The following is a 19,825-nucleotide window of genomic DNA, read 5'->3' on the forward strand; positions in this document are numbered from 1 at the left end:
CCCGTCCTCCCGTCCTCCCGTCCTCCCGTCCTCCCGTCCTCCCGTCCTCGCGTCCTCCCGTCCTCCCGTCCTCCCGTCCTCCCGTCCTCCCGTCCTCCCTCAGCCTGTCCACTTCCTGGTTCCCCCATTATAACCAAAACGAGTCCGCTAAACAGCAGAGGGCGCCCGCGAGCAATGAATGGGAGTAAAAGGCGCTAAACGGCTAAAATTAAAAGTTTAAATAGTTTCTAAGCATTCGCCCAGGACTTTTCTTTAATTTTAGAAAGTAGAGTGATGTATTTCGCTAAAAAACAATATTCCCTAAAAAACTTAAAAAAATACCAAAATATTTCTTTTTTTTCCACAGCAAACGTGTTTTGGGCCGCAGGACGTTAGCATTACTGCTAATTGGTGCTTCTCTTGATGTTTTTATTTTCCGTCCATGCTGGCTCTATTCCCTACTATAGGTGCCTCCTATGGCCATGCTGGCAAAAATATACACTGTAAAGTATAATGTAATTTTATAGTGTAATTTTAAATAGAAAATGAAGTGAAACAAAACAGTCCAGTCCAAACCTGCAGTGAGGTTTGTGAGACATTCTTTAACACAGAGTACCAGAACATATAGGATGCATTGGGGACATCAACTTTATTAATACTAACTTAAATATCATTTGGTACTGTGATATATTTGGAAAATGTCATGAAATCTGAATGAATCAGTTAAATAAAATGATAAACCTCAAAAGTCAGAGATGTGACCAATCATACAGCAGTATCATCAGCAGTTTAACACAAAAAAGCAATTAGAAACTCATTTTAATGACTAAAATCTGTACAACTGACCTCCCTCTTTTGCCCATAGTAGGGATTATTTCTAGTAATGTGGGTTAATACTGTGGTCCATCTGGAAAATATGATATGGTATAAAATAATTGGAATACTTTATACTCATTTTTCCTTCACAACTTTTGCTGTTTTTGCTGATTATTGTTTTTTTTTACTGTCTCATAAGGACCAGAAGGACAGAGGCAGGGAGACATCCGTTGTGGCAACACAAGTTTTTATTGAGTAAGAGATGTCAACACCAGCATGATAAAAATTGTACAAAGTTCACAATTTCAAAATGAAATATCACTGCAACGTGTGATCTTAAACATTTACAGCAAAAAGTATCATATCAACAAAAATCATGCCATGTGATAAAAAAAAAATGATAATAATAATAAAATAGGGAAAGAGCTAGATAGAGAGCAGGTGGCCAAGAGAAAGCCATGTTTCTTTTTTTTTAATATAAAATCCTGTTTTAAAATGATTTGTTGAAGTCATTTTCAAATGGTACATCGTAACCTGATGAATTCACAATTAGTAATAAGAAAAGTATTCTGCATTCAAGCATGTGATAGTGTAGTTAGTGTTTTCTATTTAAATAGTTACAGATAACATTTTTCTTTAATTAGATACTGCAATATGTTAGAACAGAAGGTGAGCAGCAGAATTGTGCTTAAAATCCTTTTTTTCCTGTCGAATCAGTTATGATACGTTTATGAAAGGAAATTTTGCTATTGGTCTATTAGAAGCATTATTATATTGGCAGCTGCATACACAAAGCTTTGGAGAGAGGAGTAGGAAGATGGAGAGGCAGATATTTTGACCTGTTAGTCCATTTGGATGGATGAACCATGAGAATGACTAGCACCTTCGCATGAACTCTTGAAAAATGCAGAGCTAGTCTAAATGAAGAAAGAAAGATGAAGGGTGTGGTAATGGCATGGTCAGTCCATGTATAATCACCATCAATCACAATCGCTTCACTTTTGCAATCTTTGTGACAACATAACATGAGGCTCGTGCTTATTATACACAACCGACTCTCAAACCACTGAATTCAAGCATTAATACTGGTCTGGTAACTGCCTGATGTAGGCCACCATGTTTAACCTTACACCACCTTACAATGGTGAGATCAAGTGTTAGAGGTGGGTGCACACATACATTATGGGCCGATTTCCTGGATGGGGATCAAGCCGAGTCCAGGATTACACAACATTCTGAATGAAGATTCTCCATTGACAGGAAAATGTAGACCAGGACAAACCAACCCTGTATGTCCAAAAGTTCCCGGACACCCCTTCTAATAAATGAATCCAACTACTGGTGCACCACAGGCACTGACACAGGTGTTTAGTAGTGCAGATACATCTTAGATAATCTCCAAAGAAAACCATTGCCTACAGCATGGGATGCTCTGTAGCCAAGCAGAGCAGCGGTTCTCAAATTGGAGAGCATGGCCATAGAAAAAATCAGCTTAGCATTTTTAATTTTGTCAGTTTATTAAATCTGCATTGGCCATATCTAAAAAAGTGGTACTTGTTTAAAAATGGTACATGTTATTAAACATCATTAAAATTTTATATGTGTGCCAGCCAATCACAATTCATAGCCACAAGGTGCCCCCTTAATAAGTTAGCTCTATTGTCATAGAACAGCACTAATGGTCCTTGTTTGTTAAGTTAATAACTGGTCTTAGAATACAAAAGTTTGAGAATAACTGGGCTAATGAGGCATAAAGGACTGTGTTCCCTGGAGTGATGGAGCTTTCTCCCTTTCTTTAGGGGTGAGTTGGAGTGGCTTTTGTGATACAGAACTAATCATCCAACATCAGTAGCAGACCTTACTAATGCTCTTGTGGCTGTATGCAATCAAATCATCACAGGAATGTTACCACATCTAGTGTAAAGCCTTCCCTAAAGAGTTGTGACTGTTACTGCAGTAAAGGGGGTCAAACTCCCTATTAATACCCCTGATCTTGGAAGAATCTGCAAGATGTCTGCAATCTTTTAGACGCACAAAGCCATTCTTCCAGACCAATTTTAAGTCTAATCCTAGACTAAAAAGAACTTCCAATGATGGTTCACCACTGTGCACATGGACTAGGCTTAATCTACTTCCAGGAAACTGGCCTATAGTGTAGTTCCTTAAATGAGTAATGTAAAGTGATCACGAATCACAAATGCTTAAATGTGCACCCATAGGATGTTAGGCCCCCACAACGTCACTGTCCAATTCATAAAAATGATCTGTAACATCTTGCTTGAATTTCTGTGATTCATAGAGCTTAAAGTGCTTCTGATTTGTGATAGACACAAACTCAAAAATGAATAACAAGACAATGAGTCACAGGTTTCCACAAATGTAAGGGAAACTGCCCTTGAGGTGTAATGTTCTGACAGGTCATAATGGAAATATAGCAATGTGTTTTGCATCTGATGCCGATTTTTACGCTTTTCTACATGATAACTGAACAATCCTACAAGACAAGTGCTGCATAACTGTGATGCAATGATGCAACAAATTGTGATGTTAACCCTGTAAGTCCAACACACTTAATCTCACATTCACATACAGATTTACTCTCTGCCACCCCCAACCAAAATAAACCCCACAACAACCCAAACCTTCCCCCCAAAACAAACAAAAAAAAAAAACACCAAAAAACTTTCCCCACTATTCTGGCTTCTGGGCACCTCCCTGTTATTTTTACTTTTTAAAACAAATAATAAAAAAACATCAAAACATGGAAACGAAGGCGTCCCTGTGCAAAACAGAACATGAGAAATGTAAAACCATAATGCATATGCATTCATCCATTTGGACTTGATCACTCATGTTTAAACCCTAAAACATGATTGTAGTAAAAGATTTATATAAAACTTAATACTTTACATTTAGTAAAAAGATTACTCAGTTTTCTGTGATGTCAAGAATAAGAAATTGCATATACCCGAACTTTTGCATCCCATATCTAAATAAATGATTGATTCATTGTCATATATTGCTGATATGCTATATCTCACTACCTACTAATAGTTTACGATCATAAATTCACAATTTATGCTGGATTGTCTCCTTAAAATTTCTTTCCATAGTGATTGGCCTTCACTAAATGGAAATAACGTTAAGAATGGTGTCGGTTATGAAATATATCTCTCACGATCTTGGGATTTGCACTAAGTGGGGTTCCGTGTTATGATGTTTCACGAGAATGTTGAGGTCTTTTTGTCCGTTCATTTTTATTGTTTTTTTTTTAAACCTTTTGAAAAACAAACAAAAGCACAAAGAGCAATACATGTATTTCATTAGAGTGCCCACACTGACCACTGTAAAATGTATCTCTGAACAAAAGATGAATCTTTATGAAGTTCCGTAATATTGTTACAAAATTAACCATTTAACATCCATTGAACAACCTGCACAGCACATACTGAACTCCTCTTGTTTCCAAAAAGAAAAAAGCTTATTAGCTGATTGCCCTTTACATTCCCGTTTACCTCTCCTCTTCAACACTGCAATGTTTTTTTTCTCCCCCCCATTTTGTCAGTAAGCTTTTAAAACAATGGATGGTTTTGTTTACAATTAGTAAATACATATACACTAAAATGTGCATACATTAGCAGCTATAAACAGTACATCACATTATGTCAGGTCATATGAAAAATGTACAAAACATGAATGTTCCTCAAAACATTTGCCATTGGTAATCATCTTTAAAGCAAGGCAACAAATAAGTTAGGTATTTTTTCCCCCTCAAAAGCATAACAGAATCATAAATAATGCAAGATAATACAATAAATTACAGCAGCAAAAAATCATAATCATTATCCGCATTTGTACATGTTTTTTTCTTGTTTCTTCATTCCTCTTTTTTGTTTTGTTTTTGCTGATCAGCGCTTGCGTATGCGACCCCATTACCTGGCAGCGTCTCGGCGAGCTACACCTGGATGCCCTGCACAGCCTGTTTGATGTTCTCCAGCAGGGCCTTGTTCTCAGGGCTCTGGTACTGGTCCTGATGAGTGTACATATCTGTCAAAGTGCTCACGTAACTATCAAAGTTTTGCTCGTTCATCGGCTCCTGCGAAACAGATTGGAATCAGTGAAGGTTGGCCAAAGTCAGAAGTGCTCTTGAAGATGAACTTAGAATTTTCACTTAATGTTACTTAGTACAGATTTTGTAGAATATAACAGAAAAGGGACAGGGGAGAGGTAAGTTTTAGGGAAAGAAGGGCCTCTTTATTTTAATATATCTAGCTAAAAGGGACAGAATAAGTATATAAAAGTAGAGTGTATACATAGTTAATAATTTAAAATGTCAAGCATTACCTTCAACAATTTCTTTTGACACATCTAACAGACTTATTCTACAGGCAAATCATTCTAACCAAGAAATGTTCTTTTATTTTACACTAAACTGACAAAATCATAAGATGGACAATGTAACAAAAAGGCAAATGTGCTATGAGTGCATGCCTTATGGTGAATTTCATGCATATGAGTGTTTCAGCAGTACTGATACTCACTAATGAAGTAAAAACACAAAAGTGGCAGTGTCATGGAAGGCAAAGAAGTATCAACAAGCACCAGCCCACTAAATGTCACTCTACCACAGGCATGTCAAACTGTGAGGCCCTCCGGGCCAAAGTGCTGCAGATATTAACATGTACCCTAATCTAATACTCTGAATTCAGTTCATGAAGGCCTTGCTAACTGGTTGATAAGCTGAATTGGGTGTGTTTATGAGGCAGTGTGCTGAAGTCTGCAGTGTTTTGGCCCGCAAGGACTGGAGCTTGACACATGTGCTCTACCTGGTTGGAAACATTTTAACGAAAGACATTATGCAAATGAATAAATATGGCTCATACTGTAACCCCAGCTTGTAAAGTACGAGCTGCAATAAACTGTTGTTCTGCACTTTTTTAAACTTATTGGCTAAAATGTGGCAACATGTATGGACATTTGTGATGTATATACACCACAGTGTGTGTAACGGAGAGGAAAAGGGCTACAGGGAAGAAAATGATAGTGAGGAAAAGGATAAAGTTAGACTATGGAAAATGAATCTCTTACTCTGTGGGGCATCTGTAAACAGCAGTAATTTTTAACAGGGGCCTCTTTCAGTGGCACCGGTTTCTACAGGGGAGAGGTGTAGAGAGAATACTATTAGCTGGGCATGAAGCTTTCTTACAGATGGTGCAAATTTCTCTGTATGATACAGTAAAAAATGCACAGCCAGTAATCTAACAGTTGATTTTCAGAAACGCTATGTACCCACTTTGGTTTTGGACTCCTAATATACAATGTAAAGAATTAGAACAGCACATAAAAAGCCAACAGTCATCCAATGCTGATGAGATGTGAGGAACCCCAACAGGGTTCCTGCATTCAGTTCCATTTCACTGAGGTGGAGGTGGAGAACTGAGGAGCCATATTCAAAAGGGACATCTTTCAGTTGTTTACCAACATGGCTACCGCTGAAGAGCAGGGATTGTCCAATCATACCCTCTTTCAGTCAGTACAGACCTGTCATGGTCAGTACCATGAGCAGGCGCAGCAGCCATGTTCTTACTCAACTGAAAAGCAGTCGCTGGAGTGAAGTTTTTTTCATAGAATGACCAGTAAGGGAAGTGACCTAAGCACAGAAGCACATGGAGCTGCGAGAAACTCAACAACATACATAAAGAAGCAGATGGAAGGAACTCAGCTCTATCACTGTCCCATTAGAAAGACTTGGGCTATGTTAACACTGTCCAGTGCTGCTTCATACTATACATTATGGGAAAATTTTGATTTGACATGACTTGATCTTTTGAGTTTTGCCAAATAATTTGTAGACCATTAAAGGAATAGTTAAATGAAAAATCACGTTTACACAATTTCCCCCCAGATGATTAATCAAGACAGGTTTGGTGTCTGAAGCTTGCTTTCTTAGTTTTGCACTGGAGCTATCAGACTAATGTAGCCAACAAGTAAGTAAAGCTTAGCATAGTTCAAACTGCAATCCTAAATAATCTAACACTTGCTAAACGCCAACCTAAAATTAAAATGGACCTTTTTCTACTTTGTTAGAACTGGTCTCTGTCCATATTATCACGTCATATAATGTAAAAGACAAAACTCTAGTATTTTCTGTAAGCATGGTGCATTTTCTTGTGTGTTGTATTTTCTGTTGACTTTTACCTGCTTCTAAAACATCTGCTGATTTTTGATTGCATCACTGTGCACTAGTGGTTGGTAAAAATCCTCCTCCCACCACCTCATCAAACAAAATGCTGAACTAGCTTAGAAACCCTCCTTGATACCACGTTTCATTTCAAAATATATTGCAGTACACAATGAGAATGAATCTCAGCATGAGTTAGAAAATGAATTCAAAGTCATGTTGGCTTTAGACCAAATAAATTAATCTCAAATAGACTTGCTTATGTGATTCCTAACATTATAGGACATTGTTTTTGTAGCAGCAGCTGTCTTGAATGCTATCTGTTTTTTCCACTGTGCTAATATGTTGCATTCCTTGATAACTAATTTACCCTCATAGCTCCAGTGCAACACTAAAGAAACATGTCTTTGCTGATTGTCAACATTGGGAATTATGTAAATTTAATCTAATGCCATCCTATTCCTTTAAGGAGATTAAACATAAAATGGTTTCCTTCTTAGATGCTCTATCATTGACTTCACTGTTCATAAGTAACTTGGTTATTAAATTTCTGTAACATATTGAGTGTGTGATGCAGGTGCTACACTGTCTCGTACCATATGAGGGAGCTGGATGTTGGCCAGGCTGTTGATGAGTGACTGGCTGAGGTTGGCCAGCTCATGCAGCAGTGAGTCATTCTGCTGCTCAATGGCCTTGTTTTCCTCCTCCATGGACTTCAGGTTGGTCTCCATGGTGGTTATCTGGATAAGGACAGAGCCAGTTGCCATGATTACAGATAAGTGAATTTTTGCAGATCATGAAAAATGAGGGGAAATGTCTTACCTGAGTCCTAAGTTTAATCATGTCTGACTCTACTTGATTGTTTGATTCATTTAGATCTTTGATTTCTTCATCCAGCTGTTTGATTTCTTCATCATTCTCTATCCCTAAATAGAAACACAAAGTGACCCCTCTCTTAATAACATGTGGAACTTCATACTGACATACTCTACTTCTGTAAACCAGGAATACTATCACATCATGTCTGTTGGATGAAATTGCTGTCACTGTGTTTATTACAAAAAGTTAAATTATAAAGTACCTTTGCTTGCACGCTGCTTGATAGTAAGCATTTCCACTCCAGTTATCCTAGACTTCTTCATGGCTGAAGTGGCACGGGGACAACCAGACAGACTGCACAAAGGAAATACATACATATACTTCAGCAGTGAGTTTATCACAATATACATTAGAATTAAGTCATATTCATAATTCAAATAAACATAAAAACTTGTTAATATCACCAATAACATCATGAGCACAATTTAATGAAGCACTGATTGGTCAAATCAGGAGATGCTTCTTAATTACATATAATACTGAGCTTGCTTGAGGAGAGGTTTGAAAATGGTCAAACAAACACACTAAAATCATTATTGAGTAATATTCTATAAATTATAAATCTATAAAATTAAAAACTACACAAATAAATAGATAATCAATTATTTAATTATAAGCTGCACTTATTTTATTGTACTTCACTCTGTATTGTAGTTTATTGTATTGTATCTTATTGTTATTGTATTGCATTGAATGGCACAGAGTTCTGCGTTCAACTCTGTTTCTTTTTCTCTTGGTGTCTGCAGTGACATTTGTTTCTAGCAGTATCTGAGCTCAGGACTGTCTTTTTCTCTAAGCTATTGTTAACTTGCAAAGATACTTTCTCTAGGTTGACAAAGCACTTCTTGTAAGTCGCTCTGGATAAGAGCATCTGCTAAATGCTGTAAATGTAAATATTGAAAATGTGTCTTGGGCGCCTAAGACTTTCACACATTACTGTATATATATATATACACACACACACACACACACACACACTGAGTGACACTAAAGCACTTGTACCAGCACAATATAGACTAAACACTTCAGTTTCACTGCAGCGCTGAGATTGATCCACCACCCAAATAATACCTGCTCTGTGATGGTCATGTGGGGGTCCTGACCTTAGATCAAAAGAGTATAAGGGGGCTAATAAAGTGTGTAGAGAAACAGATGGACTACAGTCTGTAACTATTGAACTAGATATTGCATCTATATGGTAAGTGGAGCTGAGGTATACATGCTCTCATACATACCTGCGGTGTGTGAGGAAACTGCCACTGACATGGCCTGAGCCATCACAGCCGGGCGTGGGGCATGTCATGCCATCCGTCTTGCCAGACTTCCAGGCAAACGGAGCTCCATTTACGAAGCCATCCTTCTGCCGCTTAGCAGCCAGTGGGCAGCCGGAGGCGCTGCGGTGAGACACATACTTTCCTGTCACATGACCCTGACCGTCGCACCCTGGTACAGGACACCTGCAGATACGAGGGGAGTACTGAGTTCTGAGCATGTACACACACTCATACTGATGCTCACGCTGTAACACAAACAGAGCACAACATGACCCCAAGACATACAAGCTGAGGAAAACTTACTTGATCGGCTCCTGGTCGTCCTTGTCCTCCTTGCTGTGCATGATTTTAATTCCACTCTTTTTTGCTCGAGGACAGCCTGACAAACTGCAAGAGAGAAACCTTATTATGTTTTGTTGGCACTACTTAAATCAAAGGTTTGGAATCACCTGTCATATTAACTGGGTAATATATGAAATCGTGTAATCTTGAAACAGCTCAGTTCGGTAGCTGGCCTGGAAGATTGGACACATTTACATTTACAGCATTTAGCAGACGCTCTTATCCAGAGCGGCTTACAAGAAGTGCTTTATCAATCTAGAGAACGTATCTCTGCTAGTTACCAATAGCTTAGAGAAAAAGACTGAGCTCAGATACTGCTAGAAACAAGATGTCACTGCAGACACCAAGAGAAAAAGAAAAAGAGTTGAATGCAGAACTCTGTGCCATTCAATGCAATACAATAACAAACAATACAATAAACTACAATACACAGTGAAGTACAATAAAACTCATGCCCTATTGAGTATGCTTCATACCCTACATCTACCACACCTCATCTACGAGTAGCACTTTTATTATCACTGATTTTTCAATCTTCAGATCAGATTTGATTGTTGCCAGTCCTGTGCACAAAATTAATTTGCAGTATTTTGCAAACACTTTTATCACGAGAGACGGTTACCCTGTTTCAAAGGAAACCAAACCTAGTGTTAGGAGTTCTTCATATATTGCAAAAGCAAAGATTCAGACTGCAGGTTTTTCTGCCAGCATAATGGAAATTGATTCATAAAATCAACTGGAAAAAAAAGATTTGTAACTTATCAGATTAACTAGGACACTGTTGGCTCTATGTGTGTGAAACATTGTGATTCTGTGTTGAGCTGCTAGTGAGTCATGAGGGGTAAAAAAGGAGGGATGAAAATGTCATACTGTGAAAACAATTCACACCTATCCACAAAGATGGAATAGTGAAATTGGCACTAGGGGGACTGCAGAAAGAGGTCAGAATAATTTTTTGCAATAATCTCCAACAAAACCCAATTTCACATTGTTGAAAATGTGATTCTATCATTTCAAATTGTGATTTAAAACTTTTGGCCAGCATTGTATCTAAATGTGTATTATACAGCAAGTGTAATGTTTGTGTATATGTGTGTGTGGTTACCTCCTGTGTGAGGCGTAGTTGCCTGTTATGTGCCCGGAGCCATCGCAACCTGGAGTTGGACACCTGTACACAGATACAGCAAGAATCCACAGGGCTAGACCTCATTTCTGCACAGCAGTGAAGGACATGTGACAGGATATGAACATGATATCGTCAAGCTTACTTCAGATCCTGTGAATTGGTTGCCATCATGCCACGCATGCCCTTGTCAGCCAGCTGGCAACTGGACAGCCTGGGGAGACAGATTTAGAATTAATGACCATTCTAACGTTCTCAAAAGCCATTATTTGTTAAAGAATGTGAGGATGCCGATCTTACGTGAGGAGCTCTTTCTTGCTCTCCTTGCAAGGGGTGTATTTGTGTTTTGGGCTGGGGAGGGACACCTCTCCTGGGTACTGCTGATCCTCCAGCAGCTCCTGAAATGGATCCAGCTCATCCTGATAAGGACAGAAACACAGCAGGAAATGTATTTCTCATTTATAAACAATTGTCTTGTTTGGGGTATATGGATTATACTTAGTCCTTAATAGAAATTTGCATTTTGACATGATTTCAGTGACATTAGAGACCCTAATAACATTAGAGACAGAATAACATACTAATCTGAAGGGTGTGTATGTGGGACCAGACTTTAATCTCCCCCCTTTCATAACTGCATGACAATTATTTTGATAGGTGCCTTAAGCTTTAAGATTACTAACTGAAAACTAAAATTTAAGGAGTAAAGTTATCATATTTTCCATCACATTACCCTGCTGGTTTGCTCAAGCTTTCATTCTTCACCTCTGTACCTTAACAATATGTGATAGTTTTAACCTATAACAAAAAAAATCACATAAAACTGAACAATAAGCCATAGGATGTAAAACATTTGGGAATTTAAAAGGTTAATCCTTTGACTAGTCAGGCAATACGCAGTACTAGCTTTTACCACTAGATGTCACTCATGTTCTTTTGGTGGAATAGCTCATCCATCTTTTTTTTAATACTACAGCAAAATACCTACTATATCCTTAGCTTTTATATCCCAGCATTTGCCCCAACGTAAAATGCAACAGCCTGTAGTATCTGCTTTATCTGCCACCCTGTTAAAATGTCACTGATTACTCCGATAAAATACTCAGTACACTGACAAAACGCTGATCGATCCCATTCTGCCATCTATCTGTATTCACTTCTATAAAGCAGCAGTGCTCCCATGTGGGGAGCTGGAGGCACTACCTCTTTGTGGTCCTCATGCAGCCGCTTAATCTTGGTGTAATCCACGGGCGGGTCCCAGCAGTCAGCTGGGCTCATCTGGTAGCAGCGGCTATTGAGCAGTGCCTGGCGCTGCGGGGACATGGGCTGTAGCTGGGTGAGAACTGTAGCCTCCCCCAGCCCACCTGCACGACCCACACTCAGATCCAGTGTACTGTTCTCCTCTGCATCCCGCTCATCTGCACTCTGCACAGCACAGAACAGGAGAGGAGACAAGGAAGGGTGGGAAGAAAGATAGAAAAAAGAAGAAAGAGTTAAGCAGAATTCAATAAAAATTCATGGAAATACACACAGAACAGTGCATAGTATCAAATCACAAAAATGATCCTTCCTAGGTCCCTCATGGCATGTCAGCCTCAAAGCACCACATCTTATATTTTATATTAATTATTTCTCTCCCGTAGCTCACTAAAACAAGTAAAAAAATATGGTGGATTCAAAACTTTGAAGTAGAAGAAGAGATATTTTAGTATTATTTGGATCTGATAAGTTATTGTTATGCATACAGTTTTTTTTACCAGATTTGTTCCACCAACTTAGTCATGGACAATTTATACCTAATACATGATGCAAAAAACTATTACAGTTAACAAGTTCAAATGACTAAACTGTTTAAGCTTGGACACTAACTTTTTTAAAGCTCAAACCCCCTTTTTATCTCCTTCTACGATGATACAAAGCTGGGAAGATGAATGCTAACATGTGCATCTTCTGATGCACATAAAGTGAGCCACTACATGCTTTCAAACTACGGCTAACATAAAGTCAGTGACAGCAACACATCTAGAGGAGAATGCTAACTGCCAATTCTGTTACATCAGCTAACAGACCCCCATGTTCACTAGTATCACAGTGTTTTATGGGGAGAGAGGCCATCCTACCAACCTAGAGAGATATAACACGCAGTTATGCTCTCTTGGCATCGTCAGGGATCAATTTTTGCCGTATTTGTAACAGTTTGTTTATCATCAAAACATGCAGAATTGAACCTGTTGATAAAGTATGTAATCTGAATGTAAATGTAATTAATTACATCATTTTGTATTAATTACAGAATAATGTAATTGTACATAAACAATTATGTAAATTAAATTAAATATACAATAAATGGATAATAACTGTGGCTTACAAAAAAAAAAGAGAAAGTGAGTTGTAGGAGGTGGTCAGAAGAGAGGCAGAGGAGGAAACCAAAAGAAATATGGAAGGAAGAACAAAGAGACTGAAGGCAAAGATAAAGAAAAAATAGGAGTGGCAATATGACGATATTTGCAGAATTAGGTCACAATATGTTTTTCTAAGTAAATCATGGATATCGTCAGTAGTTCTACAATACGGAACAACTGCATGTTTTTCTTTAAAAGATAGATATAGAGTACATATAGACAGCCCTCAAAAACAAACTGTAACTACACTGTAACTGAATTGAAATTGCATAGTAACAAGGAACTGATTTGATGTCAGCTAATTATCCCATCATTATCATTTTATTAATCAATTATTTACTAGTTTTTTACTTGTTTTGATTTTTCTTCAGGTCCTCCTTAAATAGTTTTTTTTTTTTTGAAAATGTGGAATTAAGAAAAAATAAATCATTTCTGCACTACTGGTTTCCCAGTACATTTCCAAAAATGGTCCCTAACAGTGGTTTAACCACTGGGGCAGAAGGGGCAATTGCCCATGGTCCTCCAAATTTTTTACTGGGCTCCTTCAGGCTCAGGCTGCCCATCATGAGTACCGAGAGGTTTTTTTTTGGCTAATAGCTTGACAGTCACTTGACTGAAAGCTAACCTAATGTTTATTTATACTAGAGCACAGCCACATGCATTAAGATGTTAACTTTATTGATAAAAACTTTATTTACTCTGGAAAGTTTAAGTGATTGAGCAGATTATTGTACTGTCATGCTACGTGGATGATATCATAGTTGGGTAGGTTATTTGGTATCACATGATACAGATATATAGTTTGATTGCCCAGAATAATTTATTATTGTGCCTAAATAACAATATTCTGACATAAAAACACTAATCTAAAGCTATTTATGTTACCATCTTATTAATTGAAAGGAATTTCCAGATGGGAGGCTCATTCATTTTTTAGACCCTAGTTATAGCCCTTTCCCCCAAACCTCTGGAAAACTAAACATTATGATGCATATTGTTTCTCATGTAAATGTGAAATGTGATGTTCTGTTCTTTTCCTGCTGCCCACCCTTATGAAAAAGGACAGCAGGATGATGCACTGTTCCCTGTCCTACATCTCCATCTATAGTCCCTCATTAGTGATCATCCCCACTGCCTCTTTCTCTTGCTCTCTCTTTCTCTAGGCTTTGGCTCGTCCCAGTGTCCTTAAAGAGAGGTCACACTCTTTCTACTGCACCCAATGGGAGGACAGGCCGGGCTTGAGCTGTAGCTGAAAACACCATCGATCCAACTTGTCTCATACAGAGAGAGAGAGAGAGAGAGAGAGAGAGAGAGAAAGACAGAGAGAGAGAAAGAGAGAGAGAGAGAGAGAAAGAGAGAGAGAGAGAGAGAGAGAGAAAGAGAGAGAAAGAGAGAGTGAGAGACAGCGAGAGAGAGAGAGAGAGAGAGAAAGAGAGAGTGAGAGAAAGTGAAAGAGAGAAAGAGAGAGAGAGAAAGAGAGAGAAGAAGAGAGAGAGAGAAAGAGAGCGGGCTAATACTGCACCAGCTTTCTTCCTGCTGTCAGATGCTGCTTTCGCTCCTGTTATCACCTTTCAGATTATCTCCACAATCGATGTGTCACTAAAGCAATCAAGACCTGCTCAGACCATTAAGCTCATATGATGACCCACATAGCAGCTGCTCGGCATGCCAAATCAAGGCAGCCCTGGCACCTCTGTAACACCACACCCAGCACACGCAGTCTCCATGCCACCCGCTGTACCACTGCACAGGAAAATGGAATAAATGACTTGCTTCAGACTGCTCAGAATGAGATGGAACTAGTTTATCATTCAGTCAGAGCAGCAAAGCAAAATTTAAATATAGTTAGAGGAAACTAATGTCTATCTGCCATATCTGTAACATATGACTGATTACTACTGTTGACTATACTGTATATAACAGAAGGCAATGGAAAGGCCTGCCAAGAGCTGGAAATATTTGTCCAAACCTGACTGCTAATATCATATTTGGTCAGGTTTGGTTGTCCAAATATGCTTTGTGCTCGAGTTCTGCTCGGATGTTCAGATTTTCATAGCCCACCTCCAACTTTGAACAGGTTTTACCCTGCATTTCCATTGCTTTAGTTTTATACCTTACTTTATTCTTCTTTGCTACTGTCTTTACCTGCAAATAGTTTTTAATCTAGCATGCTGGAATTATGCAAATTGACAGAATTTAACAAAAAAGAACAAGCTCATGAAAAAATAGATGCACTGGAAATAAACAGCAAATTTAGATTAATTTACGTCGATTTGGCCAAAAAGTAGCTCATGACATACATTAAATATGTTGTTATATTACTGCTGTCAGAACAAAACTTGGCATCTCCCTGTAAATGGTAACTTTGCAGGAGAAAAAAAACATACTTTATTCTTAATGTGAGTCAACATTATAAATAACCAGTATTTTTTCACAATTTAAAGAGTAGCAATCTCTATTGTATTATAAAAACGACAAAAATGTAGATACAAGGTTTGGCAGCCATATGTTCTATGTAAAAAAAAGAGTTTCATCTTTCTTCAAAGAGTTAAAATCTTGATATGTACATCTTAAGAATGGCATATTGTTGAAAGTTTATTAGAACAGCTGAGTATTTTATTGTGGCATACTATTTTAGATGTTTTATATTGTTTAGCTATTATTGTAACTACATAGCAACTAATACCATCCTGTCAGGTTTAATTTTGTACTGTGCATGATGATGGACTGGCTCAGGTCAGTTTCAGACAGAAAATTCTCATATTATATTTGGTTTCAGACCAACATTTCAGACTGGATTAGAGCACTTATCTGCCTTATTGACTATTATTGTAAATTTTTTCATCAACAGAATTTCTGTTTTCTAAGTAAAGGCAAATGCATCAAAATGATTGTCTATGGCAATCAACTGTGTGCAACAGATGCAGTAGATAGAGATTAAATTAAAGATGGAAGATTATTCCTTTAAACCTGTAAAAATTAGAGCAACAATAAGAGAATCAGACATTGTCAGAAAACTAGACCACATACAAATAAACCGCACATATTTTCATAATTTCATTATTAATGAGTAACTCATGGCCAGTGTAAAAATAAGCCTCAAATTTCTGCATAAATCAATTGTTCAGATGCAAACAAGTCATTCAAAGTGGTGTAATGTGAGACTGCAGTGTACAGAACTTTATTGACTCAGATTTCTTTACCATGGTGGTGACACGAACCAGGGGTTGTGATGTCTACAACTTAACTTACAACTACAACTTATTTGATTTAATACACAATATAACGAACGGATCTGCACATTCACAGTTCTGGCCACAGTTTATACATGCAAAATTAATAATGTTAATAACTTTCTGTGAAGTAGCTTTTAGAAACTCCTGGATGTTCTTATCACCACCAATGGGAACAGGTCAGTAAGTTTCTTTTGAACAGAGCATTTCACATCAAACTACTCTGAATGACACTCCTTACATTTTAACCATTTAACTGTGCAAACTTTTAGCAAAATCAATGAAATCGCCATTTAAGACATCTAACTGAACAGAACACCTGGGGTTTAAGTGGTGAAGTGAGAGAGACAGAGCAGGTGCTGGTGCTGACCTGTGCGAGCAGTTCGGGGCCTTTGCCAGTCAGGCTCTGGGGCATCTCTCTGCAGCGTGTGGACAGGTTGAGGATGGCTGTGGCTGCCATGTGCGCCGCCTCCATGTCGTGTGTGTAGTCGAAGCTGCTTTTGCTGCAGGTACTGCTGGCACTGCTCTCTCCTCCTCTGCCCCCCCTGCCGCCCCCACAGCTCAGGCTGCTGCTGCTGCTGCTGCTAGGAGCGTAGCTGCTCGTTGTACTGCTGGCCGGACTGGAGGTCTTACAGTAGCGCTTAGCTGCTGTCACGCACAGCCCACACACAAAAAAAACATACACACATGCACACTTACTATCAGAGATATAGAACTGTGACATATGCAAAAAAGTGCATATGTCTGGCACAGGTGAACAGACTTAAAGCAGGCTTAGTGGAGGACAGAACGATAAATAGATAGATAGATAGATAGATAGATAGATAGATAGATAGATAGATAGATAGATAGATAGATAGACAGCTTTGATAAATACTGTGAATCTATCTAAACAGATAGATAGATAGATAGATAGATAGATAGATAGATAGATAGATAGATAGATAGATAGATAGATAGATAGATAGACACCTACAAGACTCGCTTATTGGATGATCTGATGTTCCATGATGAATGCTGAGAGCAAATGTGTCTGAGAGAGAAAAACAGAGAGATACAGAGAGAGAGAGGGAGAGAAAGAGAGAGAGATAAAGAGCGAGAGAGAGCGAGAGAGAGAGAGAGAAAGAGAGAGAAAGAGAGAGAAAGAGAGAGAGAGAGAGAGAGAGAGCAGTGTGACAGTGTATCTACGTTTCCAACATAGGGCTACACATTGTTAACAGGAATTCACTAGCACCTTCACTAAAAGCATTTTCAGGCAGAATTGTGGAAAAATTAACCTTATGGAGGATCAACCATAAAAACAGACCAGAATAAAACATCATCCATTATTCCACTTCAAACAAGCAGTTGCTTAACTGCAGGATAATATACCATGGCTGTGGATATGGTAATAAGCTCTCTTTTGTCTGACAGGACAATGTAAATTAACACTGGCCATGAATGCCACTGGAATCCCTTTACATATATTTAAAATATTCATCAAAGTAACCTTTTTCATTTGTTCGGTTGTTTCTTTTTTGCTTTGTATGAATAACAGCATTTGCTGTGCAGTGTAAATCAACTGCACAATTCTTATACAATGTCCTCTTTCACATCACAAAACTAACAAAATAATAAAAAAAGAGTAACAAAAAGTGAGTGTACGTGTGGGACTAACTTCACCGAAAGATGCAGATTCAAAAACTGAAAGACTGCCCACGTCTGACTGGCCTTCTTAAGAAACATGCAGTTTAGAATTGAAGCGAAAATAATCCCATGTCAGTGTGAAGTACCTGCAAATCCTATTTCAATGATTTGCACATCACTGTCTTGGAAACACAGTCTAGTCTCTTTTATTTATGATTTTTTTTTGCATTTGTACTTTACACAGAGCCTGCTCAATACTCTTGCCGCAGAGAGTATTGATATAGGCTACTGAATCTTTTTTCAATCTCCTAATGAATATTTTTAAGGGCATAGATAGCAGAATCTCACTTTTCTGTAGGTTCTGCTCTGTTTAAACCCTCCCAACATGACCCCATTATTATAATTATATTAAGTATCTGCACTGTCTGATTTAGAACTTGAGACAAAACACATAAACATTGGATTTGTTTTACCAGAGAAAGTTCTTTAATGAGCAATATAATGAGTGGGACTTGAGTGGCCAATTCACGCTTAACTAAGTGTCTGTGTAATTTCCTGTCACATTTTAAAAACCCCGGAGGTTCACATCAGAATGAAGAGACAGGCCCCACACTCAATAACAATAACAACGCAGTCATGACTAATAACAGATTTTTGTATTGACGCAGGAAGAAAAGGTGCTGCAGCATTCTCAGATTTCAGACTTTAGATTTCATGTTGCTAAAGCACAAGAAAGTTGAGGTGCAAAGAGACAGAGTGTGTTCAAAGCTTTCTGCCAGTTTTGTGTTCCAAAGCTATCTAATACTGTTCTGTTAGATGTAAAAAAAAATAAACGTAATAAATTCTCATCTTTTGAATACATTCATTTTTTAATCAACCATTATATCTCCCGCTAAGGGTCTGTTTGAGTGTTAAATCTCTGTGTGTGACTGTGGGAGTGACACAATCAGTCACTGTGCCGAATATCAACAATCTGATTAGTTGCCACTCAAATATAAAGTTGCATTAAGTTTGCATCAAGAACAAGAAAGCAGGGTGGGTATTAACTGTGTCAAGTACATGTGTATAATGTTGTCTCTTGCCACATTATAGCATGTAGTAAGATGTTATTCTGATCATTTATATATGAAAATATATAAATGATCAGAGTTCATATGCAAAAGTTTGGGCACCCTGGTCAAATAACGTTTTATTGATGTTGTTAGTGAACATAAGTTAACACCCCCTCTACAGAGAACATACTTGTGCACATTTTAACACAAAATTTTGGTGTAATTGCTGAATTTCACATATTAGGAAAAATAAAATATAAACCATGGCTTGTGCATAAGCTATGGTACATTTTATAAGTGATGTTTGTTTTTCAGTATATTAAACTCAGACAGAAATTGTGCACTAAAAATGACAAAAATGGTATATGTAAGTGTATTCTCTTAGATTAGTTAGATTACCTGCGTGCATCAACAAAACATGTCATTTTGGGTTTTCACGCAACTGTGTACAAGTTTAGATGCTGCTTAAAATTTCAGCAATCTGACTAAAAAACACCTTCCCCTGTCCCTGGGTTTTTAGTATTGTATTAGCATGAGGTCAGTTTGAGCAGGACTAATAGTAATACTCCAGTAGAGCTCCAGGTTCAACTAGTGAAAGGAGGTTAATAGGAGGTTATTTATTCCACAGTCATTACTGTCAGGCTGTATAAAACATAGACGTTGCCAGTTCATATTGGAATTAAATCACAGATCTTAATGATAATCACTTAAATTTGTCCCTTCCCAAAGAAAACCAATCCACCTCAAATATGAAGGTCTGACCAGGGACTTATCAGTTCCTGCCTGTAAGCTTGCCATTTGTCAAAATGAAGAAAGGCAGATCACCACCAGCATCATCTCATAACCCAAATCTCTGACAGACTCAGGCTACACGGCTCGCCTGAGATTTAGGAGGTGAGCTATTTCTACTGTAGGCCA

At 38.1% G+C, this 19,825-nt stretch overlaps 1 protein-coding gene across 10 annotated transcripts in view; it reads right to left on the minus strand.

The window, feature by feature from the left end:
* Positions 1-3,990: 3,990 nt before the first annotated feature.
* The window catches only part of myt1la (myelin transcription factor 1-like, a), a 78,389-nt gene continuing 62,554 nt past the window's right edge, over positions 3,991-19,825 (minus strand). For 4 of the 10 annotated variants that reach the window (XM_017682469.2, XM_017682483.2, XM_017682460.2 and 1 more), the window contains exons 12-24: positions 17,206-17,262; positions 16,600-16,877; positions 11,798-12,019; positions 10,895-11,013; positions 10,740-10,808; positions 10,577-10,639; positions 9,433-9,516; positions 9,091-9,312; positions 8,058-8,149; positions 7,799-7,902; positions 7,573-7,716; positions 5,884-5,946; positions 3,991-4,891 (exon numbers count right to left, since the gene is read on the minus strand). In XM_017682469.2, the coding sequence (XP_017537958.1) occupies positions 4,751-4,891; positions 5,884-5,946; positions 7,573-7,716; positions 7,799-7,902; positions 8,058-8,149; positions 9,091-9,312; positions 9,433-9,516; positions 10,577-10,639; positions 10,740-10,808; positions 10,895-11,013; positions 11,798-12,019; positions 16,600-16,877; positions 17,206-17,262 (1,658 nt within the window). In that variant the 3' untranslated portion in view covers positions 3,991-4,750. The remainder of the gene's footprint in view (positions 4,892-5,883; positions 5,947-7,572; positions 7,717-7,798; positions 7,903-8,057; positions 8,150-9,090; positions 9,313-9,432; positions 9,517-10,576; positions 10,640-10,739; positions 10,809-10,894; positions 11,014-11,797; positions 12,020-16,599; positions 16,878-17,205; positions 17,263-19,825) is intronic. The other 6 variants (XM_017682522.2, XM_017682506.2, XM_017682477.2 and 3 more) reach the window with 5 other exon arrangements.

Source organism: Pygocentrus nattereri, chromosome 4 (genome assembly GCF_015220715.1).
Source record: "Pygocentrus nattereri isolate fPygNat1 chromosome 4, fPygNat1.pri, whole genome shotgun sequence".
NCBI classification, from domain to species: Eukaryota; Metazoa; Chordata; class Actinopteri; order Characiformes; family Serrasalmidae; genus Pygocentrus; species Pygocentrus nattereri.